This window comes from Trichoplusia ni, chromosome 11 (genome assembly GCF_003590095.1).
Source record: "Trichoplusia ni isolate ovarian cell line Hi5 chromosome 11, tn1, whole genome shotgun sequence".
NCBI classification, from domain to species: Eukaryota; Metazoa; Arthropoda; class Insecta; order Lepidoptera; family Noctuidae; genus Trichoplusia; species Trichoplusia ni.
The window spans coordinates 9,454,587-9,477,554 of NC_039488.1; the positions used below are offsets into that span (position 1 = coordinate 9,454,587).

Genomic DNA, 22,968 nt, shown 5'->3' on the forward strand with positions numbered 1-22,968 from the left:
TATTGGTATGTAACTTGAATGAGTGTATAAAACCTCGCCATTCTAATTTCAGTACAGTCTGGAACTTCAAACAGAAATAGATTTGATTTTGTTAGGAATACGAGATCAAAGTGTGCAATAATCTTTGTTATTTTTAATTATTTTCTTATAACTTCATCAATGTTTCAATCTTGTTACACAAAATAAATATGTATACATCATTTATCAATTGAAAAATATTCATTAAAGATTTTTCTCATATTTGATGCGATTTAGAAGCCTAGCTGCTTTGTTCAACACTTTTGATAGTTTTGATCGTACGCATAGCCCATTCATTCAAACATGCACCTTGAATACAAAGTTGATGTTTGAATGAATAGACAATATTGTAATGCTCTGTCTTTGTGTCTTTGACTATGAAGTTCAACAATTAACATCTGTGGTAAATAAAATAAGAATTTGCAATGCGATGACAGAAATTGTTTTACATTTTTTACTCTGCTAAAACTACAAATTAGAATATACACGATTGCATTGTAACATAAATTTGTCATGACATCGTATTATGAGAGATGAGTGTCTTCGGAGATTTTCAACGCGTGTGGGTGCAACGTTTTCCAGAGAGTGCTTTACCAGCAGCCTGGGAAGAAGATGTCAGGGCCAATTTGGCTAAACACAAACAAAAAGTTGCTATACTGAGAGAAGAATTAGAAAAGGAAGAGTTTTACGTGGAGTATTTGGAAACATTATTATCAGATGTGGAAAAACATAAAGCTGCCGCGGAAGGCAACCGGACAGCTCCGCCCTCGGGGGGTGACGTGAACGATGTCGACGATAAGACTCCTGATAGCAAGCAGGTAACTTATAATCATCATCATTCGTTACTAATTGTATTCCTAAGGCGTGTTTATTTAACAAAAATGTTTTCTAAATTTCCTTTGTTTATTTTCGGTATTTAGTAAAATTATTGTCTTCATTTACAACCCTATATATTAAATATTTAATTAATTATCAAAGATCACAACATAGTCAACAATTCAAGCATATGTGTACTTATTCCAATAAAATAAAGTATTATTATATTTTTACATCCTTATTAACTGTAAGTTTATGACTTGATGACACATACTAATGGTACAAGTTATAATTCAAACAACATAAAAATAAACAAAATGTTCTTGTTGTTTTCCTCCTAAGATTGGTGGCATACTTGTGATTCATGAAGAGTTGTTTTAGCCTTATAAGATCTACCATAATAGATAATAACAAATATTTATAGAACCAAATCACTATATAACAATCAATGTTTTTGTTTATTTAAAACAAAACCAAAATCTTGTTGCCAATTTCCAAACTACTCTAGAACACACAATAATTTAAGTAATATTGTTACCTTATTTAAAAAACATGCATATACAGCAAATAAATAAACAATCATAATACAATGTTTCTGCAAAAGTTTTCCTGCAAATTAGTAGTAATTAATTGAGTTATTGATGTAAATATGACTATGACTATTCATTTTGATAAACAACTGTTTGTTCTATGAATTACTCATGTCATTCATCATCATTGAGAAACTAACCATCAAAAGCTAATTTATAAACTGTTTTTATATGCATTGACTATTTTTGAAAATGCAATAACTGTTGTAATAAGTATAAGAGGAAAAACAAGCAGATCTAGCTAAACATAGGCCATAATAATAGGTCAATTAATAATATACTATAAGAATAGAAAATATATTTAAATTGATGATTATTTAAATAATTTTGTTCCAAGATAGATTCTGTAGCATGTTAAGCAGACTTCATAGTCTTGTGTGCATAGCTCACAATGCAACATACATATCTATTTAGTTTAAAACTAAGAAGTCAATGCTTATTTGCAATTTGTTTCATATAACAAGCTTTGCCTCTGCAATTAATGTTCTGCTGTAGGTATAACAAGATTACCCACATATCTTTTCCATGCATGGATAGTCTTATCATGTTACATTACTTCCTATAAAAGTAGCTTAACATTAAAGATGCAATATTCATAACTGTGCAATTAATATTTATACTATGGAAGCATTATCTTACACATGAGCGCTAATTAATTAATATTTCATGGTAACTGTTAATTGATTTGTGAAGCGTGTGAAATCAACAGTAAGATTGACCTGCTGCATGGCTGCTTAAATATCTTGCAACATAAGACTGTCTACAATTGGTTATATAATAACACCAAGGTGTGATGAATCATCAATGAGGATGTAAATGAGATAGGTGTTACAAGGTTCTGAATACAAATAAGTTCCTATAATAACATATGCATTTAAATGCTTGCTTACATCCTATAGACGACACTTTCACTATAATTTGTATATAAGTCTACCAAGTTAATTTAAAATAAACTCTAATGAACAAAATTCAAAATGGATATACATTCTTAATTTGTCTTTTGTATGTTATTACGTCATGAACTAATTTAGGTGGCAGGCATGTCATTGTGTTAATTAGTAGAGTATGAGGTAAATGGATACATAGACATTCATAAAAAGTACAAATTAGGCACCCAGTTATTGCAGCTATTTAAATTACTGTTTTTCTACATCCTCTTGGCTAATTGTCTGAAAGCATTGCTATTCAAGGTTGAAGGTTTAGCAATCGAAATGAAATTGCTGTTTACTCAAAGTATATTTAATTTGCAGGATTCAAACACTGATTCCTTATCAAAGAAGAGTGAAATAAGTCTTAGTAGTAATAAAAGTGATGATTCAACCCCGGAAATAGCAGAATGTGAACCAGTGCAGCTCAGAAACAAGCCAGCTCGTATTACCGAGAGGAGTTCAGTCAATCAATGCATCAATGAGTTATCAAACCTTGCTGCTGAGGCAGCTAGAAGAAGGTGCAATAGTGAAATTGTCCAGAGACCTGATATAAATCAAGAGACTAATGGTAATGGTAATAATACTCTTACTTTACTAGATGTTTAACTTCTATCAATTCTCAAGTCATTGTAAAGGGTCTTAAAAAATCAGAACGTTAGTGTTGTTCAAAAAGCCGTTTTATTTAAAATTTCAGTAGCAGTAGAACAAGCAAGTCCAAATGAAGCCAAAAACCGTCCAATGTCACAAGCTGGTGATTTTGTAACAGTCATCGAGGTAAATGGTCTGAAACTAGCTGAGTCTGCTTCGAAGAAGGCGGAGGAGTCTCAGCAATCGTCTGAAGGTAGTCCAGTAGATCCTGTCGCTATTGCTAAGAAAAAAGTCCCACCTAAGTAAGTAACTTTTCTTATTACAGTAACTTTGCTATACCTTCCAATAACTTGTTTAAAAACGGTTCACTAACGAACGCGTACTTGTCGGGATCGCACCAGTAGATCAACGCGCGACCCCGCCGCCGCGTCAGCTCGTAATTACGGACTCCGGATGCGTCTGAAATTAGTCAGGCAATCCCGATAATTACGCGTGAATAGTAAATTGTTCAGCAATGTATTATATTTTTGACGGGCCCGTTGGTCTAGTGGTTAGCGACCCTGACTGCTATACCGGAGGTCGTGGGTTCGATTCCCGCCCAGGACAAATTTTGTGTGATGAGCATGATCATTTGTTCTGGTGTCTGAGTGTAATTTATCTATAATATGTATGTATTTAGATATAAGTAAGTTTATCAGTTGTCTGGTAACCATAACACAAGTTGTGCTTAGCTTGGGATCAGATAACCGTGTTTGAGTTGTCCCAGGATATATTTATATATATAAAAAAAAATATCGTGGTATTAAAATTAAGAGTATTTTCAATTTTTAATTCTTGTGTTTCCTGTAGGCCTCCACCAAAAGTGTTTAGTAAGCGCGGCGCCTCATTGCCAGAGTCTGGTCTACCAGAGGACAGCCCACCTTCCTCCCTGGGCCGTAGGATTCGCAATGCAGAATCACGAGAATCTATTGCCAGTAGAGCCTCTACGCCCTCTATTAGTGAAAGGGTAAGTTGTAATGGGAGTAATTGAAATTGTTGATATTCAGAAGTGCATGATTTTTATATTATTACCGTTTTCCTTATCAAGTTTAAATTAACTATGCTAGTAAATTAATTTGTCTTGCTTAGGTAAAAAGCTACGAGTCAATAAATTCTCTATCGTCCGAACGGAAACGTTCGGGTGGTGCGGCGACTCCGCGATCTATTGATGAGGAGGCTACATCCACGACGCCTGATCTAGGTGAAGGCACCGACGCCGACAAGTCTGCGCCGATATCGTTGGAGAGTATACCGGCAGCTGTACCTGGGTCCGAAGATGAACCTTATTATGATCAAGTGCCCGTTGACATCAATGATGGCGAATACGTTTATATACAAGCAGGTAAAAGTTAAAAAAACCGCTTACGTAAATATCATGTAAATGAGAATTGATATCCTAGTGCAGATGAAGTTTCGCTTTAACAACGCAAACAGACTTTAACGAGTTTATATTACAAAAAAAGTTTAAGAACTTATTCATCCTTCCCCTGCACTTATCCCAATTATTTTTGGGTTCGGACCAACATGTCTTCTTCTTTCATACATCCTATCTGTATCACGTCATCTCACAGGAAACATTATTTGCAGCCATATCATCTTTTACCCCATCCATCCATCGTTTCCTTGGTGGCCCTTGTCCTTTATATCCATCCACATCCATACTCAACACTCAACACATTTTAATATGCATAACAACTTAATAGCAATAAAAGTTTAAACAATTGCAGCATCATTATCAAATTTGCATTCCTCTGAATTGCGTATTTGTTGTAGGCGGCACAGGTTCGAGTACGGAGGACGGTTCGAGCGGCGCCAGCACGCTGGCACTCCCGGCGGCTGGCGGGCCGGCCGCCGCGCAGGCCAGCGCCCCGCCCGCGCCCACCGCGCCGCGCGCTCCGGACTCGCCGCCCTGCGCCACCGCGCCCAACTACGTCAACATACACTACTTTATACAGTGAGTCACTGCTAAACCCTAACACTATACGCAAAACTTTAAGGCGCAGTCATTTGTAAAAATTTTGGAAACTTTACTGTATTTTATAAATAGTTTATAGATGTAGGTCTTAAATGGGTTATACTTGTCTTAAAGGAAAGGCGGTGACGGCACCGAACCAAACGACAATGCCTCAGACCTGGCCGACTCGAGTGACACGCCCCTTTTCTTAAGAACTATATCCTCGGACACAGACGCTAGCGCCACGCCACCGGCCTTGAGGAAACTACAAACACAGGTAAGTTTAGATATACCTATAGTTGAATATACTAATTGCAGTCGCCAAGTAAAAGTTGTTTTATTTGATATTTGGTACAATATTCTCATGATAAATTAATAAAAAACTTGGCATCTCCTAAGCTAAAAGTTTTGGATCAACAGTTTTAGCACAATGTACGTTACAAGCTTTTATAATTGGAAGTAGGATGTAGTTGTTTCTATCTACGATGGTAATCCGAAGAATGTCGAGCTTATGTCAGAAAAATATTACCCTTTATCTTACTACAAGATAAGTTCAGTCAACTTGTCAACAAACTAAGTGGTTCCTAATTACATTATTTACCGTTATCATAAACCGCGATTCATTAGGGCAGAGTAAACCAAATTTAGATTCAGACATTCTTTAGTAAGAATCCTTAAAATGTTTTAAAAATGATTATTTATTTATTAAATGACTACGGCTAGCTATGTAAACAACCAACTATTAGTAAAGCCTAAGTATGTACATTATATTTACTAAACTTGGTTCAAACCTGCTAAATTGAATGAAATCATTTTTATTTCAGAGATACGCGATTTGAAGAAAAAAAAAAACATTTTGAAAAAAAAAATCTTTATTTAAATTAATGTTAGCCACGTACATGCATACGATTAAAATTATTTAATTTTACTATTTGTTTACAATTCATATTCATAAAATGAGTTCACTGCATAATTTACATCTAAATAGCTTTTAGACACGTTTTTTTATTCGTTTTCCGTTACTCTGGACATAACTTAAGGATCTACAAAATACACTAAGCTTTGTCTCTTATCTAATGTTAATTGTAAAGATAAGAAAGTTTCCGCCAAGTAAGACGGTGGAATTATCTATACTAAATAGGTGGAGAAGTAATTTTACGGGTTGTTGTTTAAATATGAATGAGTTGGTTCACCTCTCTTCTGCAGATATCATATCCATAAACCGACTCAATTTCCTATTAAATTCACTAATTCGTCGTAGAAGCTTTGACATCGCTATTTCCTGAGATTACTTTGATCTGTAAATAAAGAAAAATGTTTTAATTTCAACGATTGCGTATCGATGTTTTTCGTGGTGGTCAACTCTTCAAGTTGAACTGGTTTTAATATAATATAAATAGGGATGAAGAAGTGAAATTGAATAATTTGATTTAGTATTTTCCGACCCTATTTCTTTACATATCTGTATTTATAACATCACTATTCTGAATATTGTAAGATGAATGGATTTAATCGGAACTAACCTGAATATTTTCGGGTGTCACATTCTGTACATTTTCAATAGGTGGTTGTTCAGGCTGTTTGTCTACTGCAGCATCTACAACCGCACCTGTTTCTGAATCAGCGGGTGCGTTTACTGCTGGGGAGTTATCAACACTAGGTGTATTTATTGGTTTGCTTTGAACACCACTATCGGTTGTAGATGATGTAGCCTCTGTTGATTGTATATCGTTGTTGTTTGACTCTGTAATGGCATTATACTCTCTGCATTCCCCTCTGAAGTCAGTATCGTATAGACTACAAGTAATATTTCTGCATTGAGTCTTGTCACATTTCATTGTGGTGCATGTTTGGTCATTACACCATATAGTAATCTGGGTGACATTAACGCCGACACTGTTAGGACCTGATGTCGTCGACTGTATGAGTGGTTCAGTAACGGGCTGCACGGTTTCCTCTGAACTCCACCAAGACGTAATCCATGACCAAAAAGACCTTAAGTATCCTGGCCTTTCCGTTGCCTCATCTGCAAGCGGAAAAGATAAAAAAAAATATTATTTAAAAGTTAAGCAATCATATAGAAATTCATATTTTTAAAATTAGATAATAAACAATACTTACTTTCTGTAGCCGGTTTACTCACACACTGATGCACAAAACACAAGAAAAGAACCGCGACAAAAACTTTAGACGCCAACATGGCGGCAGGTAGGATGGATATTAATAACGAGAATAAATGTTTGACTTGTTCCGGCTTACCTTTATATACCTCGTCTAGGAGCGTTTATCTTTGGGCAGATAAGATCCCTCAGGGAATGTTGACTTAATGAGTAAGAAACGACCAAATAAAAAACTACATTTTACAACATGTAAAGTGCAATATTTAAAACATTTCAGAAATAATGTAATTACGTCTTCCTCCTGGGTTTGCAAGTGCTCTGTTAGGAAAGGAAACTCGTGTCATATTCTTCACAGTTTGTAGTGTTAAGATCAGGGGCTTTGCGTAAGTAAGCTTCGCATAAAATACAATGCGTTTTTATATCAGGACACGCCAAGAACCTACAAACTGATCTAGATTTGTTGCATGTTGTTAGTACTTTCAATTTCTTAGGCTTTCGGACTGTCGCATACATAGTATCCACAAAGTTTTTTAACTCATCCATAAAATAGGTGGCATTCCATTGAATCTTCTTCTCATCGATCTCCTTAGTGTTTTTTTTCTTGCCTTTCATTTCTTGTGTCTTTGATTTTATTGTTATTAAATTAGTACTTGGCACGGGTCGTGTTGTCAATCGACCATTTGAATTAAATTGTATTATTTTCAGTCCACTTTTTTTAATGCTGGACCAAGGATTTGTAAACATTTCATCGTCAACCTATAGTACCACAGTAGGAATGTATTATTTTATACTGTACTATTAAAATGAAATGTTGAACATTAAAAAAAACTTACTTTCGTAGAATCTAACATAATGAAACTCAAAATGATGATTAGCGGAGCCAGATGTAATCTCGTCATGACTAAGTTATATTCACTAAATAGAAAAGGGAAAAGTTTGACAATACGTCCTTATCACGGGTAAAAACCAAACCATTTGAAGTTATAAAACAATTTAAATCGCAATCGTTTTATTTACTAAACATACTAGGAACTTACATAACTTTCGAGTTTTTAGCGTTAGGACAGTGGCCAGCTGCATTTACCTCCTTAATGGAACATCGAGATTTGATGAAACTCTTTTTAGATGTAGCTAATGTAATACACTTAGAATTAATACAAAATGTAGCTTTGCCAAATATTTTCCCCAACATTTTGTTTTGCAATATATCTACTATCTCGAATGCTATGTTTGAAGGCAAATCCATGATTGATTCCATCGATGCTACGCTATCTGAAATAAAGTTTTATTTTATCAGCAGACTAAGCTTAAAATAACTTAAAAATAGAGACAATTATAATGTTGTACATACCCGTGCTATTGGTTCCAGCACAATGTCCTTTATTGTTTAATCTATCTGAAGGCAAACAAACTCTGTGTAGGCATGTCTTATTAGCACATTTCATTGAGTGACAAACTTTCTGAGAGCAAAATGTTAAAACTCCTCGAATATACTTTCCTACGAAGGACATAAATGCCGGCGCTACTGTATCGACATCATCCCAATCCACTTCTCCAAATATCGCCTGTTCCAACGCCCTGGTGTGGTTCATTCGAATAGTTTCTTTTGTCATGTTTAACTTTGTCTTCTTATGTTCATTTTCTAATATTATCGTTGTTATATTTTTTGATTTAACGTCTCCTTTATTGCGAGTAATATTAGGCCAATATAACAACTCCGAATCACTCAGAAGACTCTTCTCGGGCTTTTTACCATAAATCTTTTCTTTAGTGTTATTTTTTGTCGGAAGTAAAGTTGGTTTTAATTTATTGAAATTTATTTTAGCAGAATTGTTTTTTTTACTTGGCGTTATTTTTATAGAAATGTTACTATTTGTTACGTTATTAGATAAATTTGCGACTACCTTTGAGACATCCCGTTTTTCGCGTGTACTTGGTACTTTAGTCGTTATATTCGATATATTCTTAGGAAAATCTGTTTCAATACTATTTTCAATTTTATGTGGATCCTCTGTACCATTGTAGCTATTATTCGTAATGTTGACCATTAAATATATACTTTCATCTGTTTGGGTTTCGTTCAGTATGTCATCTGTTTTGTTGATCATAGAATTAATTTCAATTTGCAATGCATTGGAAGCTTGCGCAGTTAATATGGTCTCATTGGCTATGGTACTATTGTTGTCGTTTTTAAATGTATCGTTTATATTGTTATCATTTAAATGGCTTGGAAACAGTGGCTGTTGCTCAAGCTTTATATTATGAAAAGTGATTAACTTTTTTCTATGCTTTTTATTATTGTTGTTTGCTCGGGATTTTTTCTTTTTATGAATGGTTATTTTATGTAATGGTGTAGTGTCGTCTTTACTAAACTTTGCCGATTTTTTGTATCCGAAAAGATCAGGTGTAGGAAAATTAAAATAAGGAAATGGCAAATTTATCGCTGTCGTTAGCTCTTTGGAAATCACGTCTTCTGGTTCGAATGCTCTCTCACGGTTGTGGATCTTGTATAATTTCCCCAAGATTTCTTGTGGTTTTGGTAATTGAAGATCTATTTTTATGCGTATGTTAAGTGTGTTATCGGGTAATATATTTTTCATATTGTCTTCCATAAAATGTTCAGGTTTTTTAAAGAAATTATCGTATAATATAGAATGTTTTTTTTGGTCATCTGGTGAACGTAATTTAATTTGTTCCATATGGTCTCGGGACATTGGATCGAAATGGACCAAGCACTGTTTGCATCCGCAATCGCAAGGAATATGGCCGTTTTTACAAAAGCAAGATGATTTTATCGACTCGAACGGCGACTTATGTAAAACTGGAGTAAAGTCCAATAGTTTCTTTTCATTAAACATTATCTTTTCAATAGGGAATAGCTCGTCTCGAGCTCCTTTCGGCAAGACTGTCGTTGCTTCAGGTTTATTAGCATATTTCCCTTTTGAGTTAACAGGAATGAATACATCCAAAGGATTTCCGTATGATGTTGGAGGAAATTTAAATGTACCTGCATTGTAAAAGCCGTTTGCATAGTAGTACTCATCGTGTTTACTATTATCGATACCAGATTTCGTTTTTGAAAATTGATCGTGTCTTGGTAACAGCGGAACTTTGTTTTTGCTTTTAGACTTTTCTATGTAATTCTTTCTTTGTTTGTGTGCCTTTTCCAAATACTTTTGATATTCGGAGAGCAATTCATCGACATTTTCTTCACTTTGACTTTCGCTGTTCGCGATGACGTCAAGAGGCGACACCTGAAAGCAATATTTATGCATTTACAATGCATATCTGAATACCATTATCGATAATATTAAACTTGTACTTACACCATTATTTTCAAAGTCATTTATTATATCAGCGATATCACTGTAGATAATAGTATCATAAAATGGACTCACTTCAATTCGATTAGATTCAGAACCTAAAAGTATACGAGATTCTTTAAAATTAATCAAATCATTCAAAAACGTAATTTGATCCAAGACTTGCGACTTACTCTCAGAATCATAGCAGTAAATGGTATTTAAAAAGTAGATAAAATATAGTAAAGTAGCAATATTAATTTTCATGGTTCGTATACCATGCAGAAATCTAAAAGAATGACTGAAAACGTTCATTTGGTATTGACGTTAATCGTTTTGTTTACCCTTCTAAGTTGTATGTTGCTCCAAACAAATGTTTAAATGGCTATTGTGTGCCGTTGCCAAAGCTGTTACACAACATTACCTGATTACGTGCTTTAATTAATTAGGTACTTCTTGATATGTATATTAATTTTAATTATTTCAGGAGTCGAGCAGCAACAATGCGGAGGCTGAGCGGCTAACGATGCACCGTTGTATAATAACGAGTATTATTGAAAGCGAAACCGTTTATGTTGAATGCCTTTACGTTATGGAAAAGGTACTTACTTTGTATTATGTAATCACAAACGACTGAGCTAATTCTGTCAAATAACGTTAGTGAATCACTGTACTTATTTAGCGTCGTCGTATTATTAAAATGTTATCTGGTCATCCGGAGCTCTTATCACCCTATAATTATAATTATATCGTTGAAATTGTTATTTCAATCAGTTATAACAGAATCGTCGGATAATATATTTATTAACCAACAATTCTTTAAATAAACAACGTTCATCAAAGTACTATTAATCACCAATAAAAATTCGTTATTGTTCAACCAATCATATTTATAGAAGTTCAATTCACTACATGTCGGATTCTGATTTGTTCTATTACCTCTCAGAATCGGAGAATTAGTCACGTAACTACATGAGTTATGATATAAAATTTCCAATGAAATACCACAAATAGTAGTATGAAGAGGTTAGGTATTTTATCACGGCACTTATGGTCAGAGTGACGAAGTATTTCTTGTATGTTATCGTACAAACATTACTTATACTTACAACCACTGATGACTTCCGAGAAGTACTTTGAAATTCTTATTCTATTACAAATGAGTACTGAATTCGGTTTTGTACTGAACCACATTCAAGTAAAAAGGTTCTTCGAATATTATGTTTTTATTTGCAAGTCTGCATGCAATACTAATGAAGGGAGCTTACATAAAATAAGAGTATCTTATTCTATCTGAGTCTTATTCAAAAGTAGAGTAATCGCTCCGGAAAAAATCTAAAAGCGTGAGTTTCATCACACACGCGCGAGACACTTAGAACACTGTTGAGTTCTTTTTTTATTCTTTCATCAACCCATAGACTAACAGTTGAGAGTATTTTTGTTCTTCCAGTACATGAATGCCATAAAAGCGACGCTTTCGACATCCCAGCCAGTAATAACAGAGGAAGAGTTCAATACTATTTTCTACAAGATATCTGAACTGCACGAGTTGCATAAAAACTTCCTCGAAGGGTTGAAAGCAGCGGTCGCAAGCTGGGAAGAGCCTCTATCTGTAGGGATCCATTTCAAGAAAATGGTAAGTTATAAGTAGTAAGAGTAAGTCTATTTTATACATAACAGTTCTGTGTTTTAATTTAGTAATAGGTAAGTTCTGCCTGTATCCATAAATTGACATAAAAATGATGCGAGCAAACAAACGGTGTGCATACGCACAGGTGTTATGCGTGTTTAATTGTGAATTACTAATGTACTCCTTCCAAAAACAAACTCCCAAGCGGATGAATTAAGGTTGATGGAATGCTGATTCACCAAATAAATCTCGTAATTCGCCGAAAAATGAAGCTCCAAAAAAAGCTGAAAAAGTACTTGACCTAACCCAAGTATCCTTTACCTAACAGGCAGAGAACATAAACATATACGGCGCGTTCCTGCACAACTACGGGCGCGCGACGGACGCGGTGCGGCGACGCTGCTCATCATCGCAGAGCTTCGCGCACCTCACGCGCCAGATCTCCTGCCACGGACAGCCCATGTCGCTGGACGACCTGCTGCACAAACCCGTCGCCAGGGTGCAGAAGAACGCACTAGTCTTACATGTGAGTTCGCTGACTCTGTTCAATTGCTCACTTAACTGACAAGCTAAAGTCACTTATCGGAAAGGATTGTCATTCCATACATTTGAGGATATCTGTTTCATGCTATTCAAAAGCGATATAACATTGTATAGGCATATCCTATAAGAAACGAGATTTTGCTGCTAAAGAGGGATGAGCGGAATAAATTCGACGGCACCGATTTCAAGTTACAACTGGAGAGTAACATAAAAATGCATAAAAGTAATGGTTTTATCATATGCCTAAAAAAGAACTATTTATTTACCTGTGATACTGTTTTGACCTTTTGAATCAAACATTACAATTTTTTGGATTATGTTTATGCTTAAAAAAATCTAATGTTCGGTTATCTTTCAGGATCTTATAAAATACACACCAGCTAGTCATCCTGATCACGCTATGCTGACGGAAGCACTGAATATGACACAACATTTCTTAGATGAGTTCAATATCATACAAACCAAGTCCATGTTCCCTGTAAGTACAATATTATTATTATATTATGGTCGTGTGTGAAGAATATTAAGACATTAAGTCTTGTAATTTTTCTTTTAGAATGCTGATCGCGCACAAAGAAGACTCGTCAAAAACTCATTTATCGTAGAACTTTCTGACGGGCACAGGAAATTGAGACATCTATTCCTCTTTAATGATGTCATCGCTTGTGCCAAGTACAAGGTAACTGTGGTAAATATTAGATTTTTCTAATTTATTTTTACTAACATACTTACGTAAGGCCCTTTTATGTTTATTGTAAATGAACTAACATCTGCAAAAAAAATAGCATAATTATGTATCTACAGAATAAAAAAAATTAAAAAAACATTTAAAGGCAAAATAAGTTCAGTGGCAAAGTACACACATACAAAGGATTAAAAAGATAAAAAAAAAATCCGTCTTGTTTAGGCATCAGGGCGGGACAAGTTTACATTCGAGTTGAAGTGGTTCATTGCTCTGCCGGAAATCGTGGTAGTTGAAGACGAGAGCGTGGGCGCGAGCGCGGGCGACACGCGGGAGACCTCGCCCGCCAATATCGTCGCCTTGAAGTCGCAGGCCTCCACCGTCAGGGACCTCATACTGGCTGAGGAGCGCGCCGCTGCCGACGACAAGGTACAATCTTGATCACAGAATTAATATAAATGACGATAACGATAAGTTCATTAATTATAGTTCAGAAGACGTCATAGATTTGTTCAATATTTATTTTCTTATTTTTTGTTTTAATTTTAATTTTGTGTCTTATTTTTTCGGTCTTCTTTGTGTTTGCCACATGCGTCAATTAGTCCGGCTCGGTTAAAGCACTTGGCAAAATATTTCATAAACTTCTACTCTCTGGGCAAAACTGATTAATCAAGTCCAATAACACCGTTAATTGCACAAGACTATACTTTCTTCTCCTATCATTCACCACTTCGTAAGTACTGTGGTACGAAAGAAGAGCTGGATAACCAAAGTTATTTCTGCCACTGGTTTAATCCTAACAAAGTGTGATGATCAATCGTCGATCATTGTAGTAGGAAGTGTTAACTTGTATGTCCATTGCAGAAAATCCGCCTGGGCGGTCGCGGCGCGGCGGAGAAGCAGCGCAAGAAGCTGGCGGAGCTGGAGGCCCAGCTGGTGCTGGCCTCGCCCAACCTCGTGTTCCGCGTGGGAGCGCGCGCGCCCGCCTCGCCCGCGCTGCAGCGGCAACACATCTTCTTCCTCAGCTCCGAGTACGAGCGCACGCAGTGGATCGACTCCATACATGCGCTGCAGGTCAACATCACCCTCCTTGACTCACTTTATACAAACTTCGATCTTGTTTGGTTTTGACAAATATTTTGAAGACTTCTACATCCATACATGTGTACTATTATAATCCGAAATTTTCAATTAGAACTGTTTACGTACGTTTGTGCCCTGTTTCGTGGATCAGTGTACATTATCAAATATCAAGTTATTGCTTCATTTATAAATTTTGTATTGTGTAATAAATCCTTGTTTCAAAGTATGTGTGTTACGTCAGGCATCTTCTGCGCCGCCGGGCGGGGCGAGTGGCATCTCGATGCTGGAGCTGCAGGCGTGGGTGACGGCGTGCCGCAGCTACCTGCAGACGGACATGGGCTCGTACCTGCTGCGCAGCGGCCGCGACGACTCGCTGCTGCTGGGCGACCTGCAGCTGCACATCGGCGGCATGACCGCGCCGCTCGACACGGCCGCCGGTAGGCAATGCCATTAAATAGTATCAATCAACCGTGCAAGCGCGGAGCCAAGTCCTCACCAAATGATTTTCCCCGTTAGTTCTCAAATCAGTTTCATCTTGCTACCCCTTAGTTTTCATATACAAGCTTAGCACATAAAACGTTTACCAGCCCTACCAACCCTTGCATGCCAGCCTTAAATTATCGTTTCTTTTCCAGATTACTATATAGTGGTTGAGGTAGACTCATACGGTCACTACTTCCGCAAAGCCAAATCGAAGCTCGTCTGTCGTAGTGCGCAGCCGCGCTGGAATGAGAGCTTCACACTCGACCTGGAGGGCTCGCAGAACTTGCGGCTGCTATTGTATGAAGACGCCGCTCGACCCGTACTGCGCGGCAAATGCACTATCAAGGTAACTCGTAACAATTTCGCTTAACCAAACAATCTCAAATTGATAGCAGTATTTCTGTTTGTAGAATTGGTAAATAAAATACCAAGTTTGTTGATTATAAGACTTAGGTCGTAATTTCATATTTTATGCAAATCGGTTAACACATTAATGCTTGCTGTCCAACTATCTCCTGCCAGAGCACGGTTGAATACAGTATTGGGTAATATTAGTCTGACAAAGTGTGTCATTTGGCCTCTGTCAAATAGAAAATCTAGAAACATACCGGTGTTTTCAACCGGCAGGAGCTCGCCTTCCCGCAGTTGCAAGGAGTCCATTATTATTCCATGGAAAGAGTTGATTGGAGTTTATAATGGTGTGTTCCCGCAGTTGTCCCGCGAGTGGGTGTCGGAGGTGGGCGGCGGCGGCGTGGGGCGCACGGTGCTGGTGGGCGGCGGGTCGCTGACGCTGCGCCTGCGCCTGCTGCCGCCCGAGCGCACGGCGCGCCGCGTGCCCGCCGCCAAGCCCGGCGCGCTCTTCGGGGCCAAGATCACGCACGTCGCCAAGTATGACAACACCATCTACTACACCATTGAACGAAGCGTGCCTACCTCCTACTATCCTATTTACCATCTATCGTCATCATTCATTACAATAACGACGTATTGTTGAAAAGACAATCCCATTCCAAATTAAACACCAACATCTAAATAATGCTTCTGATATTAGATTGCGTACATACCTAGTATTTCTTTATTAAATATGATATGGATACAGAACCCTTACGTCAAGTCAAAGTCGTCAATTGTTTGTGTACATATTTTCTATAACCATTGTTTTTCCAAATAGGCGTGAAAAGCGCAACATCCCATTCATCATCAGCGCGTGCGTGCGCGAGGTAGAACGCCGCGGCATTCACGAGGTGGGCGTGTACCGCGTGTCCGGCAGTGCATCCGACCTCAACCGGCTAAAGAAGAGCTTTGAAACAAGTAAGAACATGTTAATTGTGCATATTTTGTTGTATTCCTTTGTAAGGTGGAAAATACTTACTGCTAAAGGAATTTTCCGCCAGTTTTATGGGTTACTACTGAGGGAGGTATTTGTTTATGAGTAAATATACATACCTACGTATCTAATTGTCATATGCATTCAAATTTATTTATTTCTTTAGTCCATGGCTTTGATGGCTCATTAGTTTCATTGGGTGACCAATTAATTCATTATAGAACGCATTTCAGGCCAACGAATAATTCGAACCGAAGAGGATGTTTTTTCAAGTATTCTGTTTAAACAATCTTATTACAGATGCTTATGAAGCCGAGCAGCTACTAAAGGAGGTCGACATACACTCTGTGACTGGCGTTCTGAAACTATACTTGCGGGAATTACCCGAAGCATTGTTTACTGACGCACTCTATCCCGAGCTACTGAAAGCGTGGGGTGCTACGCAAGTACGTATAAATTAAACTAAACACCTGATTAAATTTACATCCTATTTTTTTTTTCATGTATAAGGTTTAACTCATGGGTTCATTCGGTATGTGTTATAACTCTCCTTGTGACGGCAGGGTGCCGGCACATCTGTAGACTCGGGGCCGGCGCAGACACGACGCCACGCTCTCCTCAAGTGCTACGCGCAGCTACCCGACCTTAACAAGAACTGCATCGATTTCTTGCTAAACCACTTTGTCAAGTAAGTGACATTCATTTTATGTTTAGCCCAATTATTTTTAATTGTTATTCTAGTGAAAGATCGTTAGTCAATTAGCAAAGCGACTTCGTAAGAACTGAGACGTTTTGGCGATGTGTGGTATAAGGTAATGCTATCGATACGCAGAGTAAACCAGCACGAGGGCGAGAACAAGATGTCGCTGCACAATCTGGCGACGGTGTTCGGCCCGACGCTGCTGCGGCCGGGCAGCGCGGGCGCGGGCAGCAAGCTGCGCACGGACCTGCTGGCGGCCGGCACGGTGGACGCCATGGCGCAGGCCGGCATCCTGTACTGCCTGCTGCAGCAGCGCCAGCTGGCCGCGCAGCTGTCCTCGCACTACCGCGCGCCGCAGCAGCTGCTCGACTAGCACTACTAACACGTTTACTCATTCCTTTACTACACACGCTATTGGTTAAATATTTTGCCTAATTGTCGTTGTTAGCGAACCTACTAAACCTTTTATTTCATATGTATATTCTACTGCAACGCGCTGTTATAATTTAAAAAGAAACATACAAAATTAAATATCCGTGTAGACAGTATTCTTCTATGTAAATAAGGTAGGATTTATATTTACTTTACTAATGTAAATAAGCCTGTGTAGGCTTACACGAAATACCCTGCCGGCCTCAATTTATTCCAGTATTATATAGTCCCAATTAATTACTGTAATTGTTCATTTTGGCTGAAAGCAAAAATAATATCATAATTTTGATATCAGACATTTATCTGTGTATAATTTAGTTTTTTTTATAATCATTCAATGGAAAGCAAAACAATACGTGCATTATTATTGCATTGAGTTACATAGACTAGCCAAATTTTATCGCTCATTATTTTTAATTTACAAAAGTACACACAATCTGGGTGATATTGCTATGATAAAATTATTCCAAAACAATTGCAATAATGAATACTGAACGATTCAACTGAATACATTCCATAAATAACGACAACAGACTGAACATAGATGTATCGTTTAGAAAATAAATCCTTTACAAAAATTAGCATGTATGTGTAATATGAAGAAGAGTTGTATGTAGATGGCACTAATCGACATTATCCGACTGCCGTGTATTGCGTGAATAACGAATGTGTTTGCGGTTGTGACGTGTGCAGCTGACACCGCCGCCGCGCCGTCGGGCGCACAGGTTGTTGTTTAGCTTCAAGGAAATAATGACGTAATGATTCAGGAAGATTAATTGTTAATAAGCGAGTATTATGACGAGGGACCGAAATAAATTTAATAATTTATGGTAATAAAATCATTAGCATAAATTGGAGCAGACTGATAATACATAAATTGTGAGCGGTAGTAGAGTTAATTTTCGTAATATTTGAAAAAGTCATATATCACTACTGTGAAGTTCATAGAAATCATACAAATGCTTGTGCAATTAATGTAGTGGAAATTGCCGTAACAACATTGAGCTTACTGATCGCTGACACAACTTTATTACTGAATGTAGTTAACTAGGTAATGATTTTTTTAAGATTGCATAGTTTTGTTTCAAGTTGTTTGTCCATGAAAATCTTACTTGAACTATGACATAAGAATTCAGTCATACATCAATGCAACGCAGTCTCTAAATCGAATTTAATTGTGTATTTCACCTTTGGTTTATATCATTATTGAATCATTTGATATAAATGTACCTTACGTACTACTGTACGCACCATATGAATAATATGATAAAACAGATAGATGTTTATTAAGACATGATGGACATAAGGTCCATTGGTCCAGATATAGCATTTTACATGCCAGTCGTGTGTATGTTATTATTATAAGCTTATGTTGTATCAGCACCACATTCTAGTTCTTTTCTATGTTCCCTGCAACAGTAGGTGTCACATTAATCGATATTGATGATAGGTTTATAATGTAGGTGTTTTATTTCACAAATAGGCTTAGATGAATGGTGTTATATTAGTACTTAAAAGAAAATTTTACCAAATATAAAAATTCTTAGAACAATGTTTATTTCATATATTAATTTGTGTTTATTTTGTTGAAAGACATTAAGTAACGTTTAATTTACGATATTTTGTTGTTGAGTAATATATTTTATATCTAGGTAAGTGACCGACGTTTTTGTTTTGTCAACACTGAATACATTTTTTATTCTTCACCAAAGACATTGATTATTCACGTATTCTTTTATCTTATCTGATTTTCACAAATGCCTTTTCTTTAAACCTTTTATAGTACTCTCACTGTAAGTAAATGTGCTTTTATACCATAGTGTTCGTCTCGAACTACATCATATGTAATAAGTACTTGTAACTTAAATACATAAAGTTAATTTATATAATTGATAGAAGTTATGTATAGTTCCGAGTGTTTCCATATAACTCATGACTTCTTTTATTTGTGTAGTAACTTCTTCATGGTTAATCGTAATGGCGACGTTTGAGTGCGAGAGACTTTGTCTTTTTAGAATCACTAAAATAAAACTTACATACCCCTAAGAATGTAAAGATAAGGCAATGCAATTATGAGTTGCTTATGGTCATCAAAGAACACCATTTATCAGAACAAATTAGCACCTTTGTATTCAGTCATTATTTTATATTAATGTTAGGAGTAATCTTTTTATCAGACTGAGATGTATACCTGTGCTTGCTGTTGCCAAATTAACTGTTGCCAATTTTTATTCTACTATAATAGAACAGCATTTTTATATTTTAATGAATGGAAATAATAACCCGAACACATGTAATCATGACAACATGACATCAAATGCGTTTTTTTAATAAAGGTTATCTGTCAATGTAATTCATGTGATTTCAAATCTTTATTTAAATACATGTTACCTTGCAGCCTATTTTTTTAAGATAAGTATAAGTTTGCTATTTAAATACTTAATATTATTATCTTACTATGTTACTGAAGAATCGATTTTGCACACAGTCTGAAGTAAATTTTGGCAAAAGTTATATGAAATTGTTATGTGGCCTATGTGTTGACATATTGCTCCATTAAAAATACAGGTTGTGTGAAAAATCTCTTTATCAACTGTATTATAATATAGTATTCCACAATTTGGTTATAATACCTAAACTTTGTATTTAATTTTTGTATATAAATGACACTAAAATGTAGTTACATAAATTTTGCAATAAAAAGTATTTTTAATACACCTTTCTTATGGGTCTTATTTGTAACCCCAATAAACCCAAAAATTAACACTACATCCAAAACCTCAATGCATAAAGTAGACTAATAAATCTGAAATATCTTGAATTTATTGTATACATTTTATCTGTTGGCCAACTACTGATCTTTTTTCCTTTATTAATTATTTTTTGCTTTCCTTAATTAAGAAGTACTTTTAACATTAAGAAGAAAAAAAATCAGGAAACACTATGATGCATAATGAAACAGGTTTACTTAGGTACATTATAATTTATTTCTACACTATAAATTATTAGAGGGGTGTTTGGAAATAAATACTTTACAGAACTAGATTATGGGTAACATGATTGCAATTTATGTATTTTGTCAAGGTTTCAAATGTATTATAAATTACGATTTTAATATATTAATGTATAGATAGGATGGTACATGATAGTGAAATGCTTATATTACTTTTATTACATTACAAATTGCTTGTGTGTTTACTATAGAATTCCTGCAAGATTTGCATGGTAACATCTATTGTATTATTTCTTAAATTAGTTTTCTCTAAATAAAATATAACTATAGCAATAATTAATGCTACAATTGAAGCTACAAATCTTGATTTCTGAGCCATGTACATGACAATGGTCAGTAATCCTACATACTGTGCTATTCTTTTGTAGGTTTCAATAACATTTTTTTGCTTTTGTTCAGAGCTTACACACATGCCAAACCATAATACTGTGTCTGGATCACAGGATGTACAGTTTGATGGCCCTTCACCTGAGCATGTTTGGCATGATGACTCACATTCTTGGCAACTATAAGAACCTTCAGTATTGATACAATACTGACTAGCAGTGCAAACAGAAGTTTCACATTCATTCACATCCACACACACACCTGATTGTAATTGCCAACCAGAGTTACATGATTCACAAGAAGCTGCATCCCCACCTATACAACCGTTGCATGATTTATCACACTTGTCACAAGCACCGGTACTTGTTTGGTAAAAGTTTTTTTCACAGTCTTCACACATTTCTCCTGTGTAACCCTTCTTACAGATACATGTACCATTGCCTTGACGAGTACCTGCACCATTACAACGACCATGACCACCACAAACTTTATTGCTTTTGTCCATAGGACAGGGAGCACATTCACTTCCATAATGTTTGCTTGGACAGCAGTCTTTTAAGCTTTCAATACATAACCATGTGTACAGGTCTTCCGATCCTGGATCCTGATTAAACCACCATTTTTCAAGAATTTGTTCTGCTTCTTCTGCTATAGCGTAACATGCATCCTGATGAATCTTTACTTCTGAACACAAACCTTCTTGAATTTCTGTTAAACGAATCTCACTTCGTGAATAGGACTTTAACTTAGCTTCTTCCCAAGCTGCATCACCACCTTCAAATTTCCCTCTGGAGGTTTTATCAAGCCAGTGTTTAAAGGAATCCGTTAATATCTTACAACGACGACATGTACTTAGTTTAGAGGTTCCACTTTTGTCAGGAACAGCTATTTTATTACTGCCGGTTAACTGACAAAATATAAACAATAAAAACAATGATTTCTTTGGCACCTCAAAAATACCCATAATGAGAGTAAATTGTTTGCAAACTTAGAATTATGATAGATGTCCTAACTAAGAATTTGTTATCCTTATTAATATGAGAGAAAAATACAAAACTTAACACTTTAATAGTAGAACTTAACCTTAACAGCTATGAATGCCGTCAATATTACGTTTTGTTATCAACTATTTAATTTGTAAATGTTATATTTGCCAAAATTGCCGACACCTTCGGTAGGTACCGGTGATACCGGTGTGCAGACACAGTACAGGTGCAAATCAATATAATAATAAGTCATCATGACATATGGTGATATGGTAGCGTTTCAATTCTTCTCTACAATTTTGGAATTTTGGAATCTGTATAATAATTTTTGACTCTTTGCAGCTCCTTGTTTGAAGGAATTGCATGAAAATGCATAATATTTTATGTACATAAAAATAAATGTCACTATCTGTATCACCCATCTGAAGTCTAAACATAAATAACATAATCAGACCGAGCTAGTCATATTTTTTTACCATACGTATTTGACTTTTCTTAATTTAATAGGAAGTGTAATAAAAAAATTATCCTTTTTTAATACATAACTTGGTTTGTTTCCTAATCTTAAAAGACCTGAGGTTGAGAATAAAAATAATCGATTTGCGAGTTTACAAATGTCACTGTCATTGATGGGGCTCTATGTCCAAAGCCGTAAAAAATGGACACTTATTAAAAAAGCTTTGTGGATTGTAACAACGAGGCACGTATTTGTAAATGAAATTAATAAAACGCATAAGTGGCGATAATCCTAATACTCATCTTAGATCACGTAATATTCAGCTTTAATTGTATTCTATTAATAACTTTATCGAAGAATTGGAGGCACCGAGACGAATGGATTGATAACCTTAGATGCTGCTGCGTTTTCACATCTTTCTATGATTTTCATCCAGACCAGTTCATAATGGCAGATAAAATTAAGTGAGTAATCAAAATTTTATCTAATCAAGACATTGTAACGAAACATATTACGGGCATTTTTTAAAACTAGAACAGACACACTTCCGTGTTCAATTCTCAGTACCAACTCCTAATGAGCAACGTTCTTTTTAAATGAACGGTTCTGTATTTATTGTGTTATTATTCATTTTAGATGTCATCTATAGCAATTTCCACTAAGTTATTTATGATAAAATATATATTTAAAACACATGGAAATCCGGCTTAGATTACGACGTTACATACATGCAATATGTTTAATATTATAACCTCAAGTACTGATATGTTGCTTCCTTTTGCAGGGTCAAGTCTAACTTTGACGTAAAAGGCAACTATGAGCCTTCAGATTCTGATGAATACACTCCCCAGGAAAAGAAACTACTAGACAAGGTACGGAAAAGAAAACACAATGAATCAGAAAGTGAAGAAGAAGTCTATGGATTTTCTGAGTCTGATGGCTCTGATAA

General features: G+C 36.0%; 3 protein-coding genes, 1 long non-coding RNA gene and 1 pseudogene across 4 annotated transcripts; 2 read left to right on the forward strand and 3 right to left on the reverse strand.

Moving 5' to 3' along the window:
• The first annotated feature begins 374 nt into the window (after positions 1 to 374).
• On the forward strand, positions 375 to 19,958 carry LOC113499010 (active breakpoint cluster region-related protein). The gene is made up of 22 exons (XM_026879317.1): positions 375 to 836; positions 2,675 to 2,921; positions 3,051 to 3,243; positions 3,791 to 3,947; positions 4,070 to 4,322; positions 4,754 to 4,791; positions 4,840 to 4,934; positions 5,070 to 5,211; positions 10,844 to 10,957; positions 11,807 to 11,992; positions 12,315 to 12,512; positions 12,888 to 13,007; positions 13,086 to 13,208; positions 13,437 to 13,640; positions 14,076 to 14,285; positions 14,536 to 14,731; positions 14,930 to 15,123; positions 15,490 to 15,665; positions 15,949 to 16,088; positions 16,405 to 16,550; positions 16,668 to 16,792; positions 16,937 to 19,958. Exons 1-22 carry the CDS (start codon positions 552 to 554, stop codon positions 17,175 to 17,177), a joined length of 3,783 nt encoding a protein of 1,260 aa, XP_026735118.1. The 5' UTR covers positions 375 to 551; the 3' UTR covers positions 17,178 to 19,958.
• On the reverse strand, positions 5,817 to 7,963 carry LOC113499009. The gene is made up of 3 exons (XM_026879315.1): positions 7,056 to 7,963; positions 6,458 to 6,960; positions 5,817 to 6,232 (listed from the first exon to the last, which is right to left on the reverse strand). Exons 1-3 carry the CDS (start codon positions 7,132 to 7,134, stop codon positions 6,182 to 6,184), a joined length of 633 nt encoding a protein of 210 aa, XP_026735116.1. The 5' UTR covers positions 7,135 to 7,963; the 3' UTR covers positions 5,817 to 6,181.
• Positions 8,047 to 10,647, reverse strand: LOC113499001. Its single transcript, XM_026879306.1, has 4 exons — positions 10,551 to 10,647; positions 10,381 to 10,475; positions 8,406 to 10,308; positions 8,047 to 8,326 (listed from the first exon to the last, which is right to left on the reverse strand). The coding sequence occupies exons 1-4, from the start codon at positions 10,621 to 10,623 to the stop codon at positions 8,088 to 8,090; spliced, it is 2,310 nt and encodes a 769-aa protein (XP_026735107.1). The 5' UTR covers positions 10,624 to 10,647; the 3' UTR covers positions 8,047 to 8,087.
• Positions 19,959 to 20,204: 246 nt separating the features above from the next.
• LOC113499005 lies at positions 20,205 to 21,835 on the reverse strand (annotated as a pseudogene).
• A 359-nt stretch (positions 21,836 to 22,194) lies between these two features.
• LOC113499012 lies at positions 22,195 to 22,927 on the forward strand. The gene is made up of 2 exons (XR_003401057.1): positions 22,195 to 22,483; positions 22,804 to 22,927. It is a non-coding gene; the product is annotated as an uncharacterized LOC113499012 (long non-coding RNA).
• Positions 22,928 to 22,968: the final 41 nt, after the last annotated feature.

Excerpts from the sequence above, each read along its gene's own strand:
- LOC113499009 (XM_026879315.1), bottom strand. The coding sequence starts at position 7,134 with ATGTTGGCGTCTAAAGTTTTTGTCGCGGTTCTTTTCTTGTGTTTTGTG. Across the intron at positions 6,961-7,055 it reads GAGTAAACCGGCTACAGAAA|ATGAGGCAACGGAAAGGCCA; the intron begins GTAAGTATTGTT and ends TTCCGCTTGCAG. Across the intron at positions 6,233-6,457 it reads TGACACCCGAAAATATTCAG|ATCAAAGTAATCTCAGGAAA; the intron begins GTTAGTTCCGAT and ends CTTTATTTACAG.
- LOC113499001 (XM_026879306.1), bottom strand. The coding sequence starts at position 10,623 with ATGAAAATTAATATTGCTACTTTACTATATTTTATCTACTTTTTAAAT. Across the intron at positions 10,309-10,380 it reads ATGACTTTGAAAATAATGGT|GTGTCGCCTCTTGACGTCAT; the intron begins GTAAGTACAAGT and ends TATTGCTTTCAG. Across the intron at positions 8,327-8,405 it reads TGCTGGAACCAATAGCACGG|ATAGCGTAGCATCGATGGAA; the intron begins GTATGTACAACA and ends ACTTTATTTCAG.
- LOC113499010 (XM_026879317.1), top strand. The coding sequence starts at position 552 with ATGAGTGTCTTCGGAGATTTTCAACGCGTGTGGGTGCAACGTTTTCCA. Across the intron at positions 13,209-13,436 it reads TCGCTTGTGCCAAGTACAAG|GCATCAGGGCGGGACAAGTT; the intron begins GTAACTGTGGTA and ends CGTCTTGTTTAG. Across the intron at positions 13,641-14,075 it reads GCGCCGCTGCCGACGACAAG|AAAATCCGCCTGGGCGGTCG; the intron begins GTACAATCTTGA and ends TGTCCATTGCAG.